Below are 23,537 nucleotides of genomic sequence, written 5' to 3'. Positions count from 1 at the left end.
GTAAATCCTTCTTAAATGATTTAGATGCTGGTTTGGAGGTAGAAGTCAAAGACCCTCCCAAAGGCATGATACCACCTGGGACTCAGATGGTCAAGCCAAAAGCTGAGCCTCAGCCTAGCAAGGTGAGTTTTTCTTTCAGTTGACCAACTAGGACATGAACATGAACAAACATGCTGAACATTACCATGCAGTCATCCAGCAAATGCAACTCAACAGAGATGGCAACAGGATTTCCTGCCAGCACCAAATTCTAACTGATTGAACCAGCTGCTTTATGCAGTATGTTGACATCAGTTTCATCAGAAACACAGAGATCCTTTTTGACCTTTTGAAAAGTTTTTTTTTTTTTTTTTTTTGTTTTGTTAGCATTTCAGTTCATACTGAGAATTGTATATCACCTCTGTGTAGCTTTTGGCTGTTTGCGCCTCCTCTTTGGTTTGCTCTGCTGACTAACGATTTGCTGGTTCATAGGAAGCAATGAACCTCAGTCCAGTCAAAGATATTTTGGTCACAAAGTAAACGAGCAAATAAATCCAACTCTTTTATAATGCCACGGTAGATTTCGGTGTGATGTCCTTTCTTTTGTGATGCCTCTAACTAGATGAAGACAAACATTAAGTCTGAGCACTGTGAGTCTGGTTGTTAGGTTCTATCGTGCATGTATACAGACTGTGTACGTTGACGAGTACTTGTATGGTGTAGGAACTGGAAATTGCTTCAGATGCAGAAATTGCATCTACCTGATGTTATGCACGTTGGGGTCATCATCATTTTGTGGCCTTTTGAGTTTTGAAATCCATAATGGGGGAAACAAGCAACAATGTGTGCCTTTTTCAATCACTTGTGTATACTCCTTTTGGACATGTTTTAAAAGTTTTGTTTTGATTTTTTTCTTCATGCATCAGTGTAGATAACACACAACAAACTTCATAACAGGTGCTAATGAAATGAAGCTCCTTAAGATTGGTCATCTTTTGCTGTGTGTATGCTTGTACTTGGAAGCGGGCTTTGTCTGGATTAAAGCATGCGATCTATCACTGTCAACTGCTTTCTCCTTTTTCTTTTCCTACTGCTCTTATTGACTTTATTTTTCTCCTTTCTGTTCTTTACCCCTGCCGCTCACGGTCTCCATCTCCCCTCTGCTTCTCTCAGGTCCGCAAATTTGTATCCAAGGACAGCGCAGGCCTGCGTGTGCGTAGTCACCCCTCCCTGCAGAGTGAACAGATAGGCATAGTGCATGTCAATGGCACCATCACTTTCATTGACGAGGTAATTGACTTTAGACCAGGCAGAAGACCTAGTATTCTATGTGGAACACCAGGGTCCACTTTTGTCCTGTTTCTGTGTTTCTTCTTGTTTGAATCAATAAGAGCCGACTCATAATTATTGTAAAATCTAGAGGTTTTTTTTCTAGATTAAAGTAATTTAGAGTCTTTTTACTATTTTTACATGATTTCTGTAGTTTCTTTGTAATTACCTCTTTCAATAATGATTACTACTTCATAAATTTGTTGCTCTTTATGTTGCTTATTGCTCTTGCAAGGCACTCTGAGGCTCCATAAACAGCTTGAACACCATCCTCATGAATCCAAATGAGACGATGAATTCTTAAATTACTACGCACTTTATAACTGCAATGTAATGTGGCATGTATTGACTGTATTTGTCAGCCCTGCACAATATCTGCTCTCATCTTTTGTCGTTAGTACCGGAAACATTCATGTAATGTTTCACCTGCATCCTGCTTCACCATGAGCGTGACGTTATCTAATTACTTTGGGCAGCCTCAGAGATGCCGTGCGTATGTATGAGGGCACTCCCCTCCTACTTCCCTAGTAACAGGATGGCATGCCTTTGCTCTACTCTGTTGCTTGTTTTCCCTTAGATCCACAATGATGATGGTGTGTGGCTCAGGCTCAATGATGAAACTGTAAAGAAGTATGTTCCCAACATGAATGGGTACACTGAAGCCTGGTGCCTCTCTTTTAACCAGCACCTGGGCAGGAGCCTACTGGTCCCAGCCGACGTAAGTAGAAGGCGGCCTGCTGAGTAGCCTGTCTCCGTTTACGATTAGAGGCTCCTGCACTGTTTATTTTGGGGAAGAGCTCATCTGTGTTGTTTAATGATAACGGCTTTTCAAGGACTTACCTGGGTTTGTCCTTGAAGCATGGTAAATCATCAGAGTATCTTATCAGAGTGTACCTGCTGGGGTGTTTCTTGTGCATGGAATATCTCGGTATGAAACTTTGACTAACACACTGTGCAAAGGAACAGCAGCTGGAGTGTGCATGCATTAACTCACGTTTGAAGGCAAAAGGTTTACTGTTACATGACCATCATGTGTTTAGCTGTGGACTCTTGGCTCACGTGGTGAGGCGGTATATGTTTAGTGCATTAAAGTAAACCCCAATGCAGGGCCGGTCAGACAAGGAAAAATGTAGTGAAAGAGCACTTGTGTGCTGTTTGCCTTTGCTTATTCTGCACTGTTGAGTCTTCATTTACTCATCGCTTCTCACTCACAGTTCATAAAGAGTTGCTCACTGCAGCATGTGATGGCAAGGAGTTCCCCCCCACACATTTTGCTCCATGCCGCAAAAACCACCCTAAAAGTGCCACTGACTCAAATGGGTCATTCAACTGGGTATAATTCAAGAAATTGATGCCGTTTTAAATGGGAATGTATCCAAAGATGGTGGTTTTCTGTCATGAAGCAGTCACTGGCCTGTGAAAGGTTTGAGTGGATAATTGTACCTCTGCATTGGGATGCAGTGCTAGGAGGCTTCCATGTCTGGTCTCTGTCTGAACAGCATGACACACTACATCATCCAAATGGGGAATTTTTTTGGAAGTTTCTTCTCTATATGTCTTTATTTTTACATTTTTTTTTAAAGTCATTTGGTCATGGATTTGGACATAATTGCAATAAGGTGTTGGGAGTGAATTTTCAGTGCCCCTGCAACATTTTTTTTTTCTTTGTATGTTTTGTTTTGTTACTGCTTTTAATTCTGCACTCATTGGCTTATTTCAGTGCTCCACAACTAACTGGCCTGTCTGAATCTGTCTTCCTAACTTGACTTATCCTGGAAAATCCACAAGAGCCAAGAGCTTTTTTTTTCTTCTTCCAAAAAAATACACTAGAACCTCCCCTTTCCCGTTTTTCTCTCCTTTCTTGAGTCGTCTACTGTTTCTTGACTGTTTTACAATTTGTTGCTCAGAATGTCTTTAATGCTAGCCAAGGAGTCAGGGATATCGGCTTTTTGTCATGGACCCCCTTAACTATATTCCCACCACAGGTGAGTTGTGTGAAGGAGGGAACATAGTTTGACTGCCCCATAGCCTATCGCCTGTTTCTTTTCTTGTATCCTCGAACACCTTGTGACTTTGTAGTTGTCCCACAGTGTGAATTTGAGGTATAAGAGGTCAAACTGTATTTGCATGGTTGTCTGTACCGTGATAATACATCATATCGGTGGCTACTGAAGACTCCGCAGTGATCACATTTAGGATTAATAGTAATTGTTTGTATTAAAGCTTGTATGTTGCATGGAGATGAAGATAATAATGTTCAGACTGTTGCATGAGGTCTTGTTTGAAAGGCTTGCCATATCTAGTCCTGTTTCTGTGTGTGCCATAGCATGCCCCCCTTTAACTGAAAATGAGAGCATTTTATTTAAGTTGTTGGTTGTTTTTAACTGGATTACTAAAATGCTAAAGTGAGTGTTTGTCAATTCTTTGTGGTTGAACAGTGTATTTTTAATATCAGGGGCAAATTGCTGTATGATTTTACTGTGACGACGGATACACTTACTTCCTTTCCAGTTTTGTGCCAAGCTCAGCTGGCTGGCTGCTGTGTGCAGCTTCATAGTTAGTGAACGGATAAGTGAGTTGCATCGGTTTTGTCACTGAACCGTTGGTTTAAAAAAAAAAAAAAAAAAGCAAATATGCTATTTGAGACCTTAAAGATGGCACTTAATACACGTAAAGAGGGCTGAACTGCATGGTTTTTACAGCATTTCCCTGTGAGGCTGCTAAGTGCTTTTCACCTTCACATTTCTGGGCTTTGTAGTCTGAGCCCTGTGCTGGTCTTGAACATTTTTGCAGCCTATTTTATTGATGTGCGCTGACTCTAATCCATGCTCTTAACTCTTGCAGGAGGTCAGGGGCCAGTTGGAGGAGAACATAAAGGAGGTGAGCAGCTGCCCTTCCCACGAGGCCCCCATTCGGGTGCAGAACAGAGCAGGGCAGGGCGGCGGTCCGGGGCTTTATAAGGTAGTGAAGACCGGCCCCTCTGGTCACAACATCAGAAGCTGCCCAAACCTTAGGGGTATCCCCATTGGAATGTTAGTTCTTGGCAACAAGGTCAAGGCCATAGGCGAGGTACGCACTCACCCCAAATAATCAAATGTGTTTTCTGTGGCTGGAGCTCAATTATTCAGACTGCTTGGATCAAGCTATACTGATTTTTAGTAGATTTTGGCCTTCAAATGTAATCTCTCTTTCAAAGGGGAATACATGAGCTGCTTCTGGGTGTGTGTGTGTTCTCTATCTTTCTACCCATTGCTGTGGCAGCAACAATTTTCTGCTTGATTGACTAATTCCAGTTTGTCTATGAATCCACTGCAGTTTCAGGGTGTCACATTCAGCTGGCTTGAGGTCTCTCAGTGGAAGCCTAATCACAAAATGCTGGAGCCTTTCTGTGCCTTGACTGTACCTTTCCTGCTCTTGTAATGATTTTTGTCAATATAAGAACCCAAGTTATTTCTTGCCTGGCGATGTGGAGCCTCTCCTCTTTTGGTTATGACCTGTCATTGGCTGCGGTGGTGGTGTGTCATGCTGTTCAGTAGTTTCCTGCGCCTCTACTAGTGTGTGTGGATCTGGGAGATGCTGCCTGCACATACTAATACTTTCATCTGTTTGTGTGTTTGCTGATTTGTTTTTTGAATTTCCAAAATGATAATATTTCAGGGAGTTGAGAAAACACAGCTTCATGCATTTACCTTTCAATAAACTAGCCCTTAGAGTAAGTTTTGTTTTTATTTATTTATTTATTTTTTTAATTTCAGCTCATCAGTTTTGTCTAGCTGTGTCTGCTAATACACCAAATTAATTTATTGTGATCTGCTGCTCTATATTCTGTATGTGTCAATCAGATGGGATGAATACTTGCATGTCAGTGATCTTGCGTAGAACCTTTTGTATGTGGTGGATACGGTGGATGTAGGGTGGGTGAATAAGAAAATTGACTGTAGCTGATTTTGAAAGTGGATTCACATGTGCTGTTTGTGCGTGTGTGTATGTATGAGCATGGATAAATAGTGTTGCTTATGTATCAGGTGGTCAACTCAGAGGGAACCTGGGTACAGCTGGATAAGAACAGTGTAGTGGAGTTCTGTGAGAGTGATGAAGGAGAGGCCTGGTCACTGGCCAGAGACCGTGGTGGAAACCAATACCTTCGCCACGATGATGGTAGGTGGCGTGGCTGATTAAACGGTTTCTAACCCAGATTTAAGCCCTCCTAATGCCAGATTATGATGAAACAATGTTATTAAATTGACTTTTTCAGAGCAAGCATTGCTTGAGCATGGGAACCAGACCCCGCCACCCAGCCCTTTCTCTGTGCAGGCCTTCAATAGAGCCTCAACTTCAAATGGAGCACAGGGCTTTGACTATGGCATCTCCAACAACAAAGGTAAGGTCAGCTTGGAGTAGAGTTAACTTTACAAAAATGCATCATGTGCAGATCACCTTTCCAAGATATAAATTCTCTTTGCTTCCTTTTCTTGTTTATCTTGTACTTTATTGTAACAAAGGCATCAGGACTTTTAGTTGCTCTTCTCACTAAAATCCTTTCAAATAAACCATTACTCACCAAACGCCACTCTTTGCGTATAAAAATGAAACAATTTAATTCATTTTTGCTATGCAGATATGTTGCTTTATCAAATTTAATTTGTTTATAACGTCAAAAAAAGCCGAAATTTGCAGTCACAGTGTATACTAGTATCAGACCTTAGTTTCAGTGATGCAGTTGGAGTCGGTCGGTCTTTTCAAATCACGGGCGCCATCTTTCATCTCTTTTTGTTGTGCATGCTTTTTATTGTGTCTACCTTTTGTTATTTCATGCCTGATATTTCTGCATTGTCAGGCATAAATTTGCTTGCATGGGCCAGTCAGTGTGCCCCTGGTCATTTGGGCTACTAGGGGCTTTGTTTTCAATGTTTGTTTGCAATGTTTTCTACAATATATTGCCAAATACTGCAAACATCACCTAATTAAAGTCAGTGTTTCTGCTACCAAAGTAGCAGGGTTTTTGTTTGTTTTTTTCAAATGGCTTTGCTCTTTCACAAAAAGGAGGTTGCCCCGTTAGGATTCTTAGTCATGCTAATCATGGAACTCTGGTTATGTTATGCACAATGATTGAAGTTGAAGGTTGTTTTACTTGTCTAGATGTCAGATGCAATAAATCTGCAACTCTAATGCTCCTGCATAATACCTTTGCTATGCAGATTGTAAACACATTGTCAAGCTTTCTTCTCTAAATGTCTGTTGGCAAGGAGTGCCTATGGATTACCGTTATACTTGGATGAAGTTAAGACTGGTTGTAATGTGGAGAAATGGATGTAGTTGCATCCTTTTAACAGGGGCTTGGGTAATCAATGGTAGTTTGTCGTGAATGTTTGTATTTACCTTGACCTGAAAAATCCTTCCCATTTACACAAGGTACATAGTCAACCAACCTGTAGAAGCGGTGTTAAATCTGTAATTCAATACAGATTATAAAAATAATAAAGTGGCGCTGAAAATATTTACTGAAACATAGAAAATGTGCGTGGAAATGCACGTCTAGAATAAATACTCAACTAATACAAGCATGTCCACCTCGATTTTACAACTCGTTCATGAGTTGAAAGCCCCCACTGAGCCATCTAATGGAAAGTCTGAATCACTAGCCACCTCTGGGTTTGAGTTTTCATGCTGTGAGGCGGCATTGTGAGTGGGCTCTGTGTGCAGGACAGAGAAACCTTAAAAAAAGAAATGGTGTGCTGATGGTTATCATCCCTCACTTTACAATGTATTTTATAGACATTTACAAAAAAACCTCTGGGAATATGTATCGACCAAGTTTTGCAGCTTGGTGCGCAGTGAAACCTTTCACTAAGGAGAAGCTATCCAGTGAGATTTTCCCAAGATGATGATCTTGGAACTTCTTGTGAGGACATGCAGGTTTTTTGTAAGACTGAGCCCTAAAATAAAAAGAACAATATACATTTTCCATAAACTGTTAGGAAAAGGGAGGAAGTGCTGCTGTGCTGTGGTGAAAAAAGTACAATTTGTTGTTGCTAATAGGAATAAACCATCTGTAGTTGCTGGAGTTATCTGGTAGAACATACCCTGTACTGGGCAGATTTTTAAAGTAACCAATTTGATTTTTTTTCCCCCTTCAATAAAAAACTTGTTGGGAGTTGTAGTTTCTTCCTTATATACTTCTTGGCTTGTCTTTTTTGATTTATTTTTTTTAAACCTAGGACCATACTAGAAATTTTTGTGCTCAGTTCATCCAGAATAGTATTAAGCCCACTTAGGCTTCATGCTAGTTTCCCAATTCCATCTATGAACACGACTGCTGGGACTCCGGATGCCCATAATAGCTCCTCCTCCTCCTGGCTGATGATTGAAATGATTGATAAGAAAAATAGGTGACTGACCTACATCCCCCATTTAGAATCCTTAAACCATAGTAAAAGCTTTAGTTTGTCCCCTTCCTCTGTCTCCATGTTTGCAGGTGACCGGTTGAGTGCCATACTGAATTCCATTCAGTCTGGGCCCTTCCTCTCAGCAGCTCCCTCCTCCTCCATATTTGAGCAAGCTGCCCAACCTCCCTCCTCTTCCTCCCTTGTCCACAGCCCATTTGTGTTTGGACAATCCCCCTCCCAACTGTCTCAGCCACAACCACAGCTTCTGAGTAAGTCTGTCCAGCTTTCTGACAGCGCTTGCTAGCACAGATTTTGATCCTTTTCCTCCCAACTTTTCGTTTCATGGAATTGTAATCTGTTTTTAATTTATCTGTACTTTTGGGGGAGAACAGGATGATATGTGACACATATCGGCACAGTTGTGTTGTACGGTGCAGAAATATCCTTAACAAGCCGACAAGTCTATTCCATGCTTAAATCTTGTTTCTTATAAAAAACAGGTGACATGACCTTTAAATAATCCATGAGTTGGTACTTTCACTTGTTTTCTAAGCAAGATTTCAAACATTAATAGACTCTATATCCAAGTCAACGGGATATTTTTGCCATGCGCTCAAGTAATTGGCCAAGTTGCTTAATTTTCTGCTTGCTGTGCTTGCTCTCTTGTTTAGCGTGCCTTTTACCCTGTTCTTCATCTGCTTCATTGCTGCTTTGAAATGAAATCTGCATCTTCCATCCTTTAGTAACAGCTTGTTTCACTTTCACCTCAAACAGCCCAGGCTGTGACAGAAAATGCAAACAGAAGTCTGAACACTTGTTTGTTTATAGCAATTATTAGGTTTGGGGGGGATTTTGTTTGTTTGTTTTAAACAATGAACGGCTTAAACAAAAAAAAATAAAATAAAAATCAGCTATTAAGTAATGATATTCTACGTATACCAAGTTTGCGCTTGAAGTGGATAATTCAAAATTTTAAAAGCCCTGCAATTCAAAAGACACTGTCTTGTAACACCATCCAAAATCAGTTCACTTGTCTCTAATATTTTCTGCCTGTGTAGCACCCTTTCTCCCTGTTGGTCTTTTCCTCTGCTCTACTGCGTCCTGTGTACTTGTTGTTGTTGTTTGTTTTTTTTGTTTTTTTTTTTGTTTTTTTTAATCTGTTATCTATTTGTTACGGAGCCCTGAAGATGTCATGGAGAGCAGGGATATGTTTTTGTTCTTTTAATGCTCAACTTCTTAATTTATGTTCTTGTTTTAGTATACTAGCAGTCTTCCAACCTTCAATAATTTTATAGTGGCCACCTTTTCTAAATGAAACTAAATAAATAACATTACTGAAAACTAGGGCTGCCACAAACGATTATTTTGATAGTCGACTAGTCACCGATTATTTATGCGATTAGTCGACTAATCAGATCATCATCCACTGGACATAAAACTACAGCTTATTGCACCAGCAGCATCTGCTCTTATATAACTATCATTAGCTTACAGCTTTAAGCTTTTAAGGTGCTAACTAAAAATAAAGACAAGATGATAGTTTATTCAATTTTAATGAAATTTGCAGATTGTTTCGGTAAAGTTTAATAAACTCCTTGCTATCTAAAATATAACAGGACACCGGAGTATATTCTCCAGCATCTCACACTTCTGATAATCAGCTGTCTGCTTGACATTTATTCAGCTGTGTAAAAACTATAACTTTAATCTCAGCCAAACCGATTTACTCAGGAACAAATAAAATACAAAAAAAAAAAAAAAAAAAAAAGCCAAACAACAACATTTTTAATTTATCTAAGTGACTCATATATATTTAACCTGAGTCGCGAAAGACGGCGGTGGGTTTGAAAACAATTTGCCGGGAGTCCGGTGTTCTCACGGCGCTAGTGACCTAGCCCCCGGCTAGCTATCGAGCTAGTGGGTAACAGACGTCTCCGAAAACGTCGGAGCGCTTTTGAAAATATGTGGTGTCCTGATAAACTGAGCCGATATTTGAGGTTTACACAGCTACATTCTCGCCTGAAAATATGTTAAACGTTTATTTTGTGACCCAGAAAGAATAATAAGAGTAATATTAAAACTAACTAGCTACCGCCATTGTTGGAAACTAAGCTGGGCCGCGCTATGAATTCTGGGACACAGCTGCTTCTTCTTCTTCGGGGTTTAACGGCAGCTGGCATCCTTGTACATGCTGTGCTGCCATCTTCTGTTTCAGTCCGTTATTACACTCTTAAATCCTGCTATTATTCCTGCGTCTTTTGCGATCTTACAAAGCTTCAAACGACACGTCGACTATTAAATCAGTCGTCGACGATTTTGATAGTCGACGTAATCGTGACTAGTCGACAAATCGTGGCAGCCCTACTGAAAACACTGTATCAACTCAGATGGATGTACTATGAAGGAAGTTCAACAAAGTCAAGCTTTCTTTGCGTGAGCTGGCTTGACGAAACCTAAAACCCCAGTCGGAGATGAGTTTCATGACCATGGTTATCACGCGTCTGTTATGCTGGATTTTCTGCTTCATGTTCCGTCTTCACATAAAAAGGGATGTTTTGTATAAGAATATTTCCTCTTGGGAAATGCATGTACCTTCCAAAGACAGTGCATTGCACAGTGCTGTAACTTTATGGCTGGGCTTCATTCATGATGATAAGGTGTAGGCTAACAAGTTGCATTTGCCAAGTAGAGAATCTTGTACTTTAAAACATGCTGAAAATGAAAGAACTGGTTAAAACATGGCACTTTCAGTTGATTTCCAAACTTTATTTGAAACTGAACATAATCTGGTCTGGACCAGGTTAGGTTCAGCATAAGTTACCATGGTGATTTAGCCAGGTAAAAAGTGGATCACTTTCATGATACTGAAAACTCCAGTTTTGAGCTTGACATAGCTCACTAATCTATTAATCTTGCTTTTTCGTAGGGCAATCCAATCTTCACAATCAGTGCCTTTCCAGGAAATACAGTTTTAAATAAAATCAATATAACCCCCCCCCCCCCCCCCCCCCAAAAAAAACAAAAAAAAACAAACAAAAAAAAAAAAAAAACTACCTGCTTTATAACCAAGTATAAAGCCTCCTACCAAAGGTTGTATTGTTGGCCCCAAAAGAGGAGAGGATTTCACAAATTAACTAAAACATGTGCACAACTTTGTCCATGACATTTACAGGGTTCTTTGTTTTTCTGTTATTCTTCTATAAGTGTTTCTACACGCCAGTCAGTTTGTCTGTTGATCCCCTCATCACTGTAACATGTTGTCCTTTTGCCACTTTCTACTCCACCTCCTTGACTCCATTGCCTCTATGCCTTCTTTCTTTTTCTCTGCGGTGGCCTCCTTGCATTCCATGTCTTGTTTGTTTACCTGCTCCACTGTTTTCCGCTGTAGATGGTTCATCATGCAGCCTTGCTTCTCGCGAACGTGTGCACAAAAGCAATGTGTCCGTGGCTGGGCATGGTACTGCTCTCTCATCTCTCGCTCTGAGGCAAAAGGGTGGGTAATCACATCATGCATCATGCCTCCCCTCAGACTGAACAGATGGTTGGTAGGAACTCAAGTCTGCTCTGTGGTGAATCGAGGGCTTTGTGCTCAACTTTTTGGGGGGGGATTATGTTAGTGCAAAGCTTTAAATTATGGTCTAATGGGAAGAAAATTGAGGAAAAACTGCATTTAAGACTTATTCAGTGTTGCACATGATTTTAAAGTCGGTTAGAAAAAAGGAATTTTCAAGCTGTTCATTGAATAGACATTTTTTTGGATATTTGTAGTTGGTACATAATTACTTGGTTTCTGGTCAATACCAAGGCTATTTCTAGTATTATCAGGAGTGGTCCCTGAACTGGGCTGAGATTCATCTTTCATCAGTGCTTCCATTATCCAGTAACAGTCTCATTTGCAAAACATCTGGATCAGAGGTGTCAAACATTAGGGCCAGAACTGGCTCGGAAAGACGGCAATCAGGGTCAGTGCATGGCTTTGGACAATGTTATCCTACTGATAAATCATTGATTCAGCTGTTGCTGTTTATACTACGCCACAGTAATTAAGTAATGGATACTTTTTTTTTAATTCAGTTTTTACAATGGGTGCACAGTAAGTAGATTTAATTTTTTTTAATTAGTGTTAAAGAAAATGAACAAACTCTATTCTCATTTAGAAAAACCGAGACATGTTGTTTGAAAATTGCACCTTTTCGTATATATTAAGATATCTCAGGCATTTTAAATGTGTAGTTACACTGACACTGCCAGAAATGGTCCAGCCCGTTTAAGATCAACGTGGGCTGCATGGGCCCATGACATGAGTTTGACACCCCTGATCTAGATGGTCACATAAGTCACTAGTTTGTTTTAATAAAATGTTTCACTGCCATTTACATTAAAAGACATAACTTCTTTCACATTCCTGACATTAGCTCTCTTTTACTCTTCATTCAGTTTTTCTATACCTTTCTTTGTTTTTCTTATTACGTTTTTGTTTTTCACTCTTACTGATACCTTTTTTGTGGTGTAACTGAGTTTCACCTGTTAATGTTTAGGTGAGCGAGGGAACCTCATGCCTGGTGCACGGCCGATGTCCCCAGCCTCCAAACACCGTCAGGAGAATCGCTCAGCCAAACAGGAGAGCCGCGGAAGTCGCTCCTCTGAGCAGAGCAGGGTCAAAACAAGTGAGGGTGGAATGACAGCTAGCGAGGCCCTTATACTGCGGTCCGACACGGCCAAACTGAGGTCTGACTCGCACAGCCGCTCCCACTCGCCCAATCACAACACACTGCAGGCTCTAAAGGCAGATGGTAGAACTTCAGGAAACCGGTCTGAGTCTCCGAATCCTGGCTCTCGCTCTTCCTCTCCCAAACAAAAAAGTATATCCACGTCAGGCAGGTCTAGCCCCTCCAGCAACTCTTCCCAGCACTCTTCTTCACCCCACCATGACAAGAATCTCCCACCTAAAGTTAGCCCTTCGTCCAAAGCCCAGCTCGATCCTCCAAGAGAGAGATCCAAATCAGACTCTTATACTCTGGACCCAGACACACTGAGAAAGAAGAAGATTCCCCTTACAGAGCCACTTAGGGGCAGATCTACCTCCCCCAAACCTAAACTGTCTCCTAAAGACCCAAATAAAGGGATGACCGGCAATGCAGAGAACCGTGTTCCCTCACCACATGTTACCCAAGAGAACTTGCACAGTGAAGTCGTGGAGGTCTGCACCTCTAGCGCGCTCCTCTCCAATGAGGATGTCAATGATGAGAATGTGGAGCTCCGTAATGCTGAAGAAGGCTCGTGTAAGGTGCACTTCAGCATCGGCAAAGCCCCTGTCGAAGAGGAACTAAAGAGCCGCTCTTCACCCAAAGTCAGCCGCAAAACCTCCAGTCGACACACGCGTTCTAAAAAGGACAAATCCGGGCCTCTGTTTAAAGGAGAGAGCACAACTAGGATCACAGAACCTGCCAAACAGGCCATGTCTCCCTCGGTGGCTGAATGTGCACGCGCAGTCTTTGCAGCGTTCCTGTGGCATGAAGGCATTGTCCATGATGCCATGGCCTGCTCCTCCTTCCTCAAGTTCAACCCAGACTTAACCAAAGAGCACGCCCCCATTCGCAGCTCCCTGGGAGGACAGGGCGCTGAGGAGAAGGAGAGCAAATTAAAGAATCGCCACTCCTTGGAGATTTCCTCTGCACTTAACATGTTTAATATTGCTCCACATGGCCCAGACATCTCCAAAATGGGCAGCATCAACAAAAACAAAGTGCTGTCTATGTTGAAGGAACCTCCGCTGCCAGAGAAGTGTGAGGATGGAAAAGGAGAGTCCATTTCCTATGAAATGACTTCCCATCCCTCTATGAGGGCAAAATCAATCTTACCATTAACACTGCAGCATTTGGTTGCATTCTGGGAGGACATTTCTATGGCCACCATCAAGGCAGCAACTCAGAACATGATCTTCCCCAGTCCGGGATCCAGTGCCATCTTAAAAAAGAAAGAGCATGAGAAAGACAGTAAAAAGGCAAAGAAGGAGAAAAAGAAAAGGGAAAAGGCAGAGGTGCGTCCAAGAGGGAATCTGTTTGGAGAGATGGCCCAACTTGCAATGGGTGGACCAGAGAAAGACACCATCTGTGAGCTGTGTGGAGAATCGCACCCTTACCCTGTCACGTACCATATGAGGCAGGCTCATCCAGGTACAGTCAGTGGTATCTTGTAACACACTTTAAATTGTAAGTCTTTTCTGTTTCTTAACGTCCCTCCTTTGTGTTATTATGGCAGGCTGTGGCCGGTATGCAGGGGGTCAGGGCTACAACAGTATTGGCCACTTCTGTGGTGGTTGGGCTGGAAACTGTGGAGACGGCGGCATAGGAGGCAGCACCTGGTACCTGGTGTGTGATCGCTGTCGGGAGAAATACCTCAGAGAGAAACAGACTGCTGCCCGGGAGAAGGTACTGTTTTTAAATCTTCCTCCTTGAATCAGCTTCTGACATCATACTGACTTCCATGAAATAAACTCCAGTGTTTTCCTTTGTTTTCCAGGTGAAGCAGTCGAGGAAGAAACCTCTGCAGGTGAAGACTCCAAGGGCGCTGCCCACTATGGAGGCCCACCAGGTGATTCGGGCCAACGCATTGTTCCTACTGTCCCTCAGCAGTGCAGCTGAACCGAGCATGCTGTGCCACCACCCTCCTCGGCCTCTTCATTCCCACCTCCTCCCCAGCCTGAAGGAGGGTGTCTCAGAAGAACTCCCCAATAAAATGGGCTGCCTCTACCTACAGACACTAGCTAGGTAATTACAAGCTCAGACATAGAAAAGAAAACCTTACAGTGACGTGTTTTGATAAAGATTTGAGTCTCTTACTCTTCCTTTAGACAACACACTGAGAACTTTGGAGCCTACCAAGATGATAACCTCTTCCAAGATGAGATGAGGTATCTACGCTCAACATCTGTTCCCGCGCCCTATATTTCAGTCACCCCTGACGCCTGCCCCAATGTGTTTGAGGAACCAGAGAGCAACATGAAATCAATGCCACCCAGGTAATTGACAATGAATTCAATTTTACTTCTTTTATTTAAAAGAAGAGTTAATTGCAGCTCTGATTTCTTATTACAGAGATTTTTTTCCTTTTTTTTGGTTTATATGTTAGGTTATTTGTTTCCACGTTGTTATTCATAACTGACCAACAGATGATGCAATTGTACCAATAGGCACTGTTTGCACAAGTTGTTCCCAGCTTGTCTCTCCCCTGCACATTCTGACAGCCAGCGCACTTAATTAAAAACGTCCGCCTCTGTCATCGCAAACCACATCTTAAATTGTACAAAGAAGGCTTTGTGTTTGTGTAAAGGTTTTTGTTTTTTTTATTGTTAACATCTATACATTCATGCGTCCCTTCCTCCCACAGCTGCAGCAGCTGCTGAACATGTCCATGTACTGTTCTGTCAGCCAACACTTCGATATTGTGTTTAAAGTACTTGAATGTCCTTAAAAATATTTAAGGGGTAACCAGCATTTGTTTGTTTGTGTCTTTTAGTCTCGAGACCAGTCCAATCACAGACAGTGACACGGCTAAGCGGACGGTGTTTCAGAGGTCTTACTCAGTTGTCGCATCAGAATATGACAAGCAACATTCGCCCTCTCCAGCACGGGTCAAAGCTGTGCCCAGACGCAGGGTCCATAGCGGTGATGCAGGTAATCGCGTCTTGTCATTTCAAAAAGTGCTTATTGGTTCTTCCAGAGTGAGTTACAGCACCGTGTGTATAAATAAACTACTTTGTCTTCTGTACAGAAGTTGGCTCTTCCCTGTTACGTCACCCATCCCCTGAGCTATCCCGGCTGATCTCAGCCCATGGCTCCCTCAGTAAGGGTGAGAGGAACTTCCAGTGGCCCGTCCTGGCTTTTGTTATCCAGCACCATGACCTGGAGGGCCTAGAGGTGGCCATGAAGCATGCACTGAGGAAATCTGCCTGCAGGGTGTTTGCCATGGAGGTAAAGTTGTCCGAATAACACAACTCAGTCTTGCCTTAATTATTGTTTTAATTACAATATCTTGGGTTCGTAGGCAAGTATTTTAATATTACACCCATTTCTATATTATAATAAGACTAATACATTTTTTTTTAATTTCCCTGTCAGGCATTCAACTGGCTTCTGTGCAATGTGATCCAGACCACCTCTCTGCATGATATTCTCTGGCATTTTGTAGCATCGCTCACGCCATCGCCATTTGAACCTGAGGATGAGGAAGACGATGAGAATAAGGGGAACAAAGAAAATTTAGAACAGGTAATGAGTTGTTTAAAGTTACGGAGGGTGATAAGAAGGTGGCTTTACTGTACTTTCTAATTATGAACATCGACTCTGCACAGGAGCGAGACCTTGGCGTTTGCGAACACCCTCTGTCTGACATTGTTATTGCTGGGGAAGCAGCTCATCCTCTGCCCCACACCTTCCACCGCCTCCTTCAGACCATCTCTGACCTCATGATGTCACTTCCCAGTGGCAGCTCACTACAGCAGATGGCACTCAGGTACAGTTTCTCTTTTGGGGTGGCTGTAGCTCAGGTGGCAGAGCAGGTCAGCCACTAATCAGAAGGTCGGTGGTTCGATCCCAGGCTGCCTCCTCGCTGCATGCCAAATATCCTTGGGCAAGATACTAACCCCGTGTTTGCCTACTGGTGGTGGTCAGAGGGCCCGGTGGCGCCAGTGTCCGGCAGCCTCGCCTCTGTCAGTGCGCCCCAGGGCAGCTGTGGCTACAATGTAGCTTGCCATCGCCAGTGTGTGAATGTGTGTGTGAATGGGTGAATGACTGAATGTAGTGTAAAGCGCTTTGGGGTCCTTAGGGACTAGAAAAGCGCTATACAAATGCAGGCCATTTACCATTTTGTGCCTCCTTTTGTAATTTTAGCAGCTCTGAGCTTCTGTGGTAATATAAATGATTGTGACTCTTTGTTTAAGGTGCTGGAGTCTCAAGTTCAAGCAGTCCGACCACCAGTTCCTCCACCAGAGCAATGTTTTCCATCACATCAACAATATCCTATCCAAGTCAGATGATGGAGACAGTGAGGAAAGCTTCAACATCAGCGTGCAGTCCGGATATGAAGCAATGAGCCAGGCAAGAAAGTTAACAGCGTATTTAGCAGCCAGCACCTGAGCTTACTCATCTGTCATGATTTAACTTGATAAATATGTTTGTACCTCGTACAGGATCTCTGCCTGGTCACCTGTTTGAAGGACCTGACCAGTGTCGTAGACATCAAGACATCCAGTCGCCCTGCCATGATCGGCAGCCTAACAGACGGCTCCACCGAGACCTTCTGGGAGTCTGGAGATGAAGACAAAAACAAAACCAAGAGCATCACCATCAGCTGTGTGAAAGGCATAAACGCTGTTAAGGTGTCTGTTCATGTGGACAACTCCAGGGACATTGGGGTAAGCAGGCAACGGCACAACAAGCGTTGTGGTTAAAACCTTGCTTCTGCAACAATTTCCTGATGGATTTGAGTAAAATTCTTTTTTCCCCTTATATTTACAGAACAAAGTTACTTCTGTGACATTCCTGTGTGGAAAAGCAATAGAAGACCTCTGCAGAATCAAGCAGGTATCTATAATTTAACTTGCTTCACAGTGAATGGCTCTTGTTTTCTGGGCTGCATATACAGTTTACGTCTAAATTATTCTCCTTTTGAAATAAGGAGTAGGAAACAAACCATCAAATAACATGGCAGTTCTCTACCTTTCTGCGATTCTGTCACAGGCTGACCTCGACTCGCGTCACATGGGCTGGGTGACGAGTGAGCTTCCTGGAGGGGATCATCATGTGATCAAGGTGGAATTGAAAGGTCCTGAAAACACCCTGAGAGTACGTCAGGTGAAGGTCCTCGGTTGGAAAGACGGCGAAGCCATCAAGATACCCGGACAAATCTCAGCCAGCATGGCCCAGCAGAAGAACTGTGAAGCTGAGACTCTCAGAGTTTTCCGCTTAATTACCTCACAGGTCTGCTCATCTGCCTTTTCCACATACCTGCAATTAGCTCTAAACTCTTGTAAGCGTTTCTCTTTCTTAAACTTTGTTTGTAAATGTAGGTGTTTGGAAAACTAATCTGTGGAGATGCAGAGCCAACTCCAGAGCAGGAGGAGAAAAACCTGCTTTCATCTCCCGAGGGAGAAGACAAGGTCAGCACTTTAGTTATTTAACTGTTTTAGTGACCTCAAACCTGATGTTTTATACGTGCTCATCTTGCATTTCTGTGAACAGGCACCCTCTGACGCTGACCTCAAGGAGCACATGGTGGGAATCATTTTTAGCAGGAGCAAACTGACCAACCTGCAGAAACAGGTCAATAGCAATTTCACTTTAAACCGTTAAACAGTGAAATTCCGTTGTCATTTCGTGGAAATATTACTTCCGTCAGCTAACCTCAGTGGTGTGACATTTTCAGGTTTGTGCACACATCGTTCAAGCCATCCGCATGGAGGCAACGCGTGTGAGAGAGGAGTGGGAACACGCCATCTCCAGCAAAGAGAACGCCAACTCTCAGCCCAGCGACGATGACGCCTCCTCTGACGCCTACTGCTTTGAGCTCCTGTCCATGGTCCTGGCTCTGAGCGGCTCCAACGTCGGCCGCCAGTACCTGGCCCAGCAGCTCACGCTCATGCAGGACCTGTTTTCTCTGCTGCACACGGCTTCTCCAAGAGTACAGAGACAGGTGGGAGAGGATGTAAACAAAACAAGAAAAACCTTTCAGTTTAATGATCAGAGGAAACTTGTGCGGCTTTCTTGTAAACATATTTACATCAGCATCGATTGTGTATTGATTACACTTCCTTCCTCATTACATTCTGAGTATTTTGAAAGCTGCTTAGTGTAGTTAGTTTTAAGTTTGGCAGCTTGGACAGTTCCTGTTGTTTTGCTGCCACCTTCTGGCACTCAGTGGAATTACATGATTTGGCAGTGTGATTGTTCATCACTGTTGAACCATTTACAGACAATATTGGGACCCATCTAGTTATTCCTTATGAGTGCCTTTAGGGTTTACAAAAAGAAAAAACTTTAAACAAACTACTGTGGTTTAATTTTTGTGTTAAATGTTGACGATAAAAAAGATTTTCAGTTGACTTAATCGCTCACTGTTGGCAACGGTGTGGTGAAGAAATCAGAAGAAGATCCAACTAGAACAAAGACGTCTATAAATTCTGTCTTTAAATGACTGTAAATTTTGGTGTAGAGTCACTTTTTTCATAAAAGGTTTTAAGATATTTGTGTTTTACAGATATTTATGTAAATACCTTGTGAGCCTGTTGAAAGTATAATCTTGCTTACCATCTGATTGGCTACTTCTCAGGTGACTTCACTGCTTAGACGTGTCCTGCCGGAGGTGACGCCTGTGCGTCTTGCTAGCATCATTGGGGTGAAGGCTCTGCCACCGGCAGACATCAGTGACATCATTCACTCCACAGAGAAAGGTGACTGGAACAAGCTCGGCATCTTGGACATGTTCCTGGGCTGTATCGCAAAAGCCCTCACTGTGCAGCTGAAAGCCAAAGGCACCACAATCTCTGGTGCAGCCGGAATGACAGCAGGAAAAGGGGTCACCACAGTCACGCTTCCAATGATCTTTAACTCCAGGTAAGGCTCTGTCTTTTTTTAAAATTTGGGATGCTTGAGATTTCCTGAGGTGTAGTTCCTGAAAAATGACAGCTGTGTTATATTCTTAAGCATGTCGCCCCCTCCTGTTATGCTCAGCTATATCCGCAGAGGGGAGAGCCACTGGTGGATGAAAGGCTCCACTCCTCCACAGATTGCGGAGATCATCATAAAGCTGGTTAAAGACATGGCAGCTGTAAGTTTTTGCTGACTTTTTAATCCATCTCTTGTTTCACGCTGTGTTAAATTTCTTATGTGGTAAAATGACCTCTACATTACCTCTTTATTAGGGGCACCTTTCAGACGCTTGGTCCAGAGTTACCAAAAATGCAATAGCCGAGACCATCATAGCACTGACCAAAATGGAGGAGGAGCATAGGTCTCCTGTACGCTGTATTGCAACCACAAGGGTATGAAAAATTTGTCATACGCAATTACATAACCTTAAAAATATTGTGTATTTATTATATATCACGTTCCTTTGCTGTTACCTAGCTCTGGCTGGCCTTGGCATCACTGTGTGTGCTGGACCAAGATCATGTAGACAGACTGTCCTCTGGTCGCTGGATGGGCAAAGATGGCCAGCAGAAGCAGATGGTGAGAAAAAGCTTAAAGCTACACTGTATGGCAAATTATTAAAGACAGATCATCAAAAGAGTAATTATTCATTTACTCGTCTTGTGTCTGCAGCCCATGTGTGACAACCATGATGATGGTGAGACAGCAGCCATCATCCTGTGTAACATATGTGGGAACCTTTGCACTGACTGTGACCGCTTCCTCCACCTGCACAGACGCACACGCTCTCACCAGAGACAGGTGAGGTTTAATTTATTACTAGAGACAAATAAAAACAAATTAAACGATATTAAGTAGCCACTCAGGTGGGGAGCTTTAAGTATAATTATTAAGTATAATTTATTACTCAATATTTCACAAGCAGTTGAGGCACTGGACATAATTTTTCCTGCAGTGTACAATCATTTTTAATGTGTTTTAGGTGTTTAAAGAGGAAGAGGAGGCCATAAAGGTGGATCTTCATGAAGGCTGTGGGAGGACCAAGCTGTTCTGGCTCATGGCTCTGGCTGACTCAAAGACTATGAAGGCCATGGTGGAGTTCAGAGAGCACACAGGTAACACTAAAATGGGCTTTGTTGGGTAACATTGCATACATATGGCCATATCAGTAAGCTGATAAAATGACTTCTACTGAAGCTGCATTTTCAGGGCTTTCATCTATTCCTATTTTGACCAAGCCTAATAATTTTGTAGGTAAACCAACGTCCAGCAGCTCAGATGCCTGCAGGTTCTGTGGCACGAGAAATGGGACTGAGCTGTCTGCAGTGGGTAGCGTCTGCTCAGATCCAGACTGCCAGGTACCACGCTTGATCTATGGCATGAAATCTCAGTGTCTGTGCTTGTAGTCTTTTGTAGGGGTTTATTAAAACTGTGAGCACCTGGTTTAGTTTCAATAAAAAATTGTTATAGAATATTTTCAATGTCATAAACCTGAGCTGCACCTAAAGGGTTCTCAGTTGTGTCTAAAAGCCTTATCTGGAGTGAGCCGAACAAATACTGGGTGAGGAGTCTGAGAGAGCTGATGCACACTTTGGAGGTGATGTTGAACTCTGCGGGAAAAGTTGAGAACAGGCAAACAGCAAAGTTTCATCAAATTTAACTTTGTAGTTTTTGCAGAAACTTGCTGACAACCAAACAAAACATTTAAGCTTCAGAGCTGATTTCCTTTTTAAAATTTTAAGATGAGAAATGAGCCTTGAAAAATCCCTTCACCCTAGTTTTAGTGTAATTTTGTGTGTTTTCTATTTATGTTACAAATAAATAGAAAAATCGTGGAAATAAATCAGCTAAGCTTAGCCCAGGCTGAATTTTAGATATTTTGTGCTGTACTTCCTAACACTAACCAACTCTTTCCTGTGGCCACTCAGGAGTACGCTAAACTGGCGTGCAGTAAGACTCATCCCTGCGGACACCCTTGTGGAGGAGTCAAAAACGAGGACAGCTGCCTGCCATGTCTGCACGGCTGTGACAAGAACACGGGCTGCCTGAAACAGGATGCGGATGACATGTGTATGATCTGCTTCACTGAAGCCCTGTCTGCTGCTCCTGCTATACAGGTAGCTCTTTGTTCGTTAAAAGCATCACATCGGGATTTAAATTTGTCCTCCTGTTTAATGTTTAACTTTTTGATCCGTTTCCAGCTGGACTGCACTCACGTGTTCCACCTTCAGTGCACTCGGCGTGTTCTTGAAAATCGCTGGCTGGGGCCTCGGATCACATTCGGGTTCATGTTATGTCCCATTTGCAAGGTAAAATGCTACTTGACCCTCTCTGACTTATGGGAAGACAAAGGGACTGGACTATTTTCACCACACCTAAATTTTGATTGACTCAAGTTTAAGTGCTTTGTTGAAAAAGCGTTTGCCTCCCATACTGCGACTGCTTTTGTTCATTATCGTTTTAGCATGTGAAGTAAACCCAACACTTGCTGGCCTGTTTGTCTCGTTGTTTGCAGAACAAAATCAATCACTCTGTGATCAAGGACCTGCTCGATCCCATTAAGGAGCTTTATGAGGATGTGAGGAGGAAGGCTCTGATGAGGCTCGAGTACGAGGGTCTGCACAAGAGTGAGGCAATAACCACACCAGGGGCACGCTTTCACAATGACCCTGCAGGCTTTGCCATGAACAGATATGCATACTATGTTTGCTACAAGTGCAAGAAGGTACCACCTGGATGAAAGACCCAGTATATTTTAGTGGAACTGTGTTATAAGGATGGAGAATAAATGACGCTTTTCTTTTCCAGGCATATTTTGGGGGAGAGGCTCGCTGCGATGCAGAGGCAGGACAGGGAGACGACTACGACCCCAGTGAACTGATCTGTGGAGCATGCTCAGATGTGTCCAGGGCTCAGGTGGGAATTGTGTCTGCGAGGAGCACTTTAAATGAATAATATGACATCTGTAGAACTAACAGACCTATATGTTGTTAAGTGAATAACAATAAAGAAAGAAAGCCAAACCTTTCCTTAAAAATGGTGCTCATCTGTCCTTGAAGAGCAAAATATAAGCCCAGCCCTAATATCTTTTGTGTCCTTTCATCAGATGTGCTCCAAGCATGGAACAGACTTCCTTGAGTATAAATGCCGGTACTGCTGCTCTGTGGCTGTTTTCTTCTGCTTTGGCACCACACACTTCTGTAATGCCTGCCATGATGACTTCCAGAGGATGACCAGCGTCCCCAAAGAGGAACTGCCCCATTGTCCTGCAGGTGCTTAACAATTCCTATGTATTTTGTCATCATGTTATCGGCAATTGGCCACAAATTTGACATTTTGACCGTTGCAGACTTAGCTTTTGGAGCCATTTATGCATTAGACTGTGAAGTTTGTGAAGGCACTTGCAAGTTTGCTTATTAAGGTGAAGCATCCACTTGTTTCAGCATCTGCTTGTCACTCAGAGTATACGTGCCGCCTCCTAAGGCAGGGGTGTCAAACTCAAATACACAGTGGGCCAAAATTCAAAACTGGAACAAGGTCGCGGGCTAACATTAATATTTATTGTAAAAAAAATCTTCCTCCAGATATAAGAATGAATCTTTTCTTATGGACTCAAACAAGTTTTGCTGAAAAACTGAATATGGAACAAGCAAAGCTTAATACTAAACAATATATATATTAGCTGTATAATACCAGTAGGCCAGCTCTAATAATAATTTGGTATGGCTTCGCGGGCCAAATGTAATTAGGCTGCCTGAGTTTGATACCTATGTGCTAAGGGATAACTTTAGTACAATTTTAATGAGTGGGTTATGAAAACAAAACAAAAACAGTTCCTGTTCAGATGGCATGAAAGAGGAACTTGGCAACAAAAACAAAAACTGTTTATTGTGGCACACTTCTCTTAACATGCAGGTCTGTGTGTTTCCACTTGTATTTGGAGTCAACTTCACGTGTTCATTTGAGAAACTGCAGTAGCCACGGCTTGGCTTAATCTTTAACCCTGGAAGTTGCTACTTAATAACAAATGACTGAAACTTGGTCACCTTGGTTACTGTGTACAGAGCCACTGTCTTTGAGGAGTTTAGATCAGTGAGAGTGTCCGTCTCTTACTCTGAATAATGATCGGCTGTAACCTGATCACACTGCTCGAAAGACGCAGCTGACCTTTTGCTGCTCCTGTGTTTGCATCTCC

At 42.6% G+C, this 23,537-nt stretch overlaps 1 protein-coding gene across 17 annotated transcripts in view; it reads left to right on the top strand.

The window, feature by feature from the left end:
* mycbp2 (MYC binding protein 2) overlaps positions 1-23,537 on the top strand; it is a 65,408-nt gene that overhangs the window by 37,762 nt on the left and 4,109 nt on the right. For 4 of the 17 annotated variants that reach the window (XM_086265648.1, XM_086265643.1, XM_086265647.1 and 1 more), the window contains 36 exons: positions 25-122; positions 1,153-1,269; positions 1,886-2,026; positions 3,216-3,293; positions 4,153-4,377; positions 5,334-5,466; positions 5,564-5,689; positions 7,784-7,963; positions 11,083-11,187; positions 12,233-13,870; positions 13,956-14,125; positions 14,217-14,464; positions 14,548-14,715; positions 15,213-15,370; positions 15,468-15,667; positions 15,815-15,964; positions 16,048-16,208; positions 16,636-16,792; positions 16,885-17,109; positions 17,213-17,278; positions 17,435-17,674; positions 17,764-17,853; positions 17,936-18,016; positions 18,120-18,386; positions 19,023-19,306; positions 19,397-19,520; positions 19,615-19,734; positions 19,820-19,921; positions 20,015-20,143; positions 20,325-20,457; positions 20,597-20,700; positions 21,271-21,459; positions 21,544-21,651; positions 21,858-22,067; positions 22,151-22,258; positions 22,449-22,614. In XM_086265648.1, coding sequence (XP_086121774.1) covers positions 25-122; positions 1,153-1,269; positions 1,886-2,026; positions 3,216-3,293; positions 4,153-4,377; positions 5,334-5,466; positions 5,564-5,689; positions 7,784-7,963; positions 11,083-11,187; positions 12,233-13,870; positions 13,956-14,125; positions 14,217-14,464; positions 14,548-14,715; positions 15,213-15,370; positions 15,468-15,667; positions 15,815-15,964; positions 16,048-16,208; positions 16,636-16,792; positions 16,885-17,109; positions 17,213-17,278; positions 17,435-17,674; positions 17,764-17,853; positions 17,936-18,016; positions 18,120-18,386; positions 19,023-19,306; positions 19,397-19,520; positions 19,615-19,734; positions 19,820-19,921; positions 20,015-20,143; positions 20,325-20,457; positions 20,597-20,700; positions 21,271-21,459; positions 21,544-21,651; positions 21,858-22,067; positions 22,151-22,258; positions 22,449-22,614 — 6,999 coding nt within the window. The remainder of the gene's footprint in view (positions 1-24; positions 123-1,152; positions 1,270-1,885; positions 2,027-3,215; positions 3,294-4,152; positions 4,378-5,333; positions 5,467-5,563; positions 5,690-7,783; positions 7,964-11,082; positions 11,188-12,232; positions 13,871-13,955; positions 14,126-14,216; positions 14,465-14,547; positions 14,716-15,212; positions 15,371-15,467; positions 15,668-15,814; positions 15,965-16,047; positions 16,209-16,635; positions 16,793-16,884; positions 17,110-17,212; positions 17,279-17,434; positions 17,675-17,763; positions 17,854-17,935; positions 18,017-18,119; positions 18,387-19,022; positions 19,307-19,396; positions 19,521-19,614; positions 19,735-19,819; positions 19,922-20,014; positions 20,144-20,324; positions 20,458-20,596; positions 20,701-21,270; positions 21,460-21,543; positions 21,652-21,857; positions 22,068-22,150; positions 22,259-22,448; positions 22,615-23,537) is intronic. The other 13 variants (XM_086265651.1, XM_086265642.1, XM_086265644.1 and 10 more) reach the window with 13 other exon arrangements.

This window comes from Aulonocara sp. 'chitande type north' Nkhata Bay, linkage group LG16 (assembly GCF_057382095.1).
Source record: "Aulonocara sp. 'chitande type north' Nkhata Bay isolate Kocher_YH1m ecotype deep benthic linkage group LG16, A_spYH_male_GT1.1, whole genome shotgun sequence".
NCBI classification, from domain to species: domain Eukaryota; kingdom Metazoa; phylum Chordata; class Actinopteri; order Cichliformes; family Cichlidae; genus Aulonocara; species Aulonocara sp. 'chitande type north' Nkhata Bay.
This window is presented reverse-complemented; position numbering and strand designations above follow the sequence as displayed.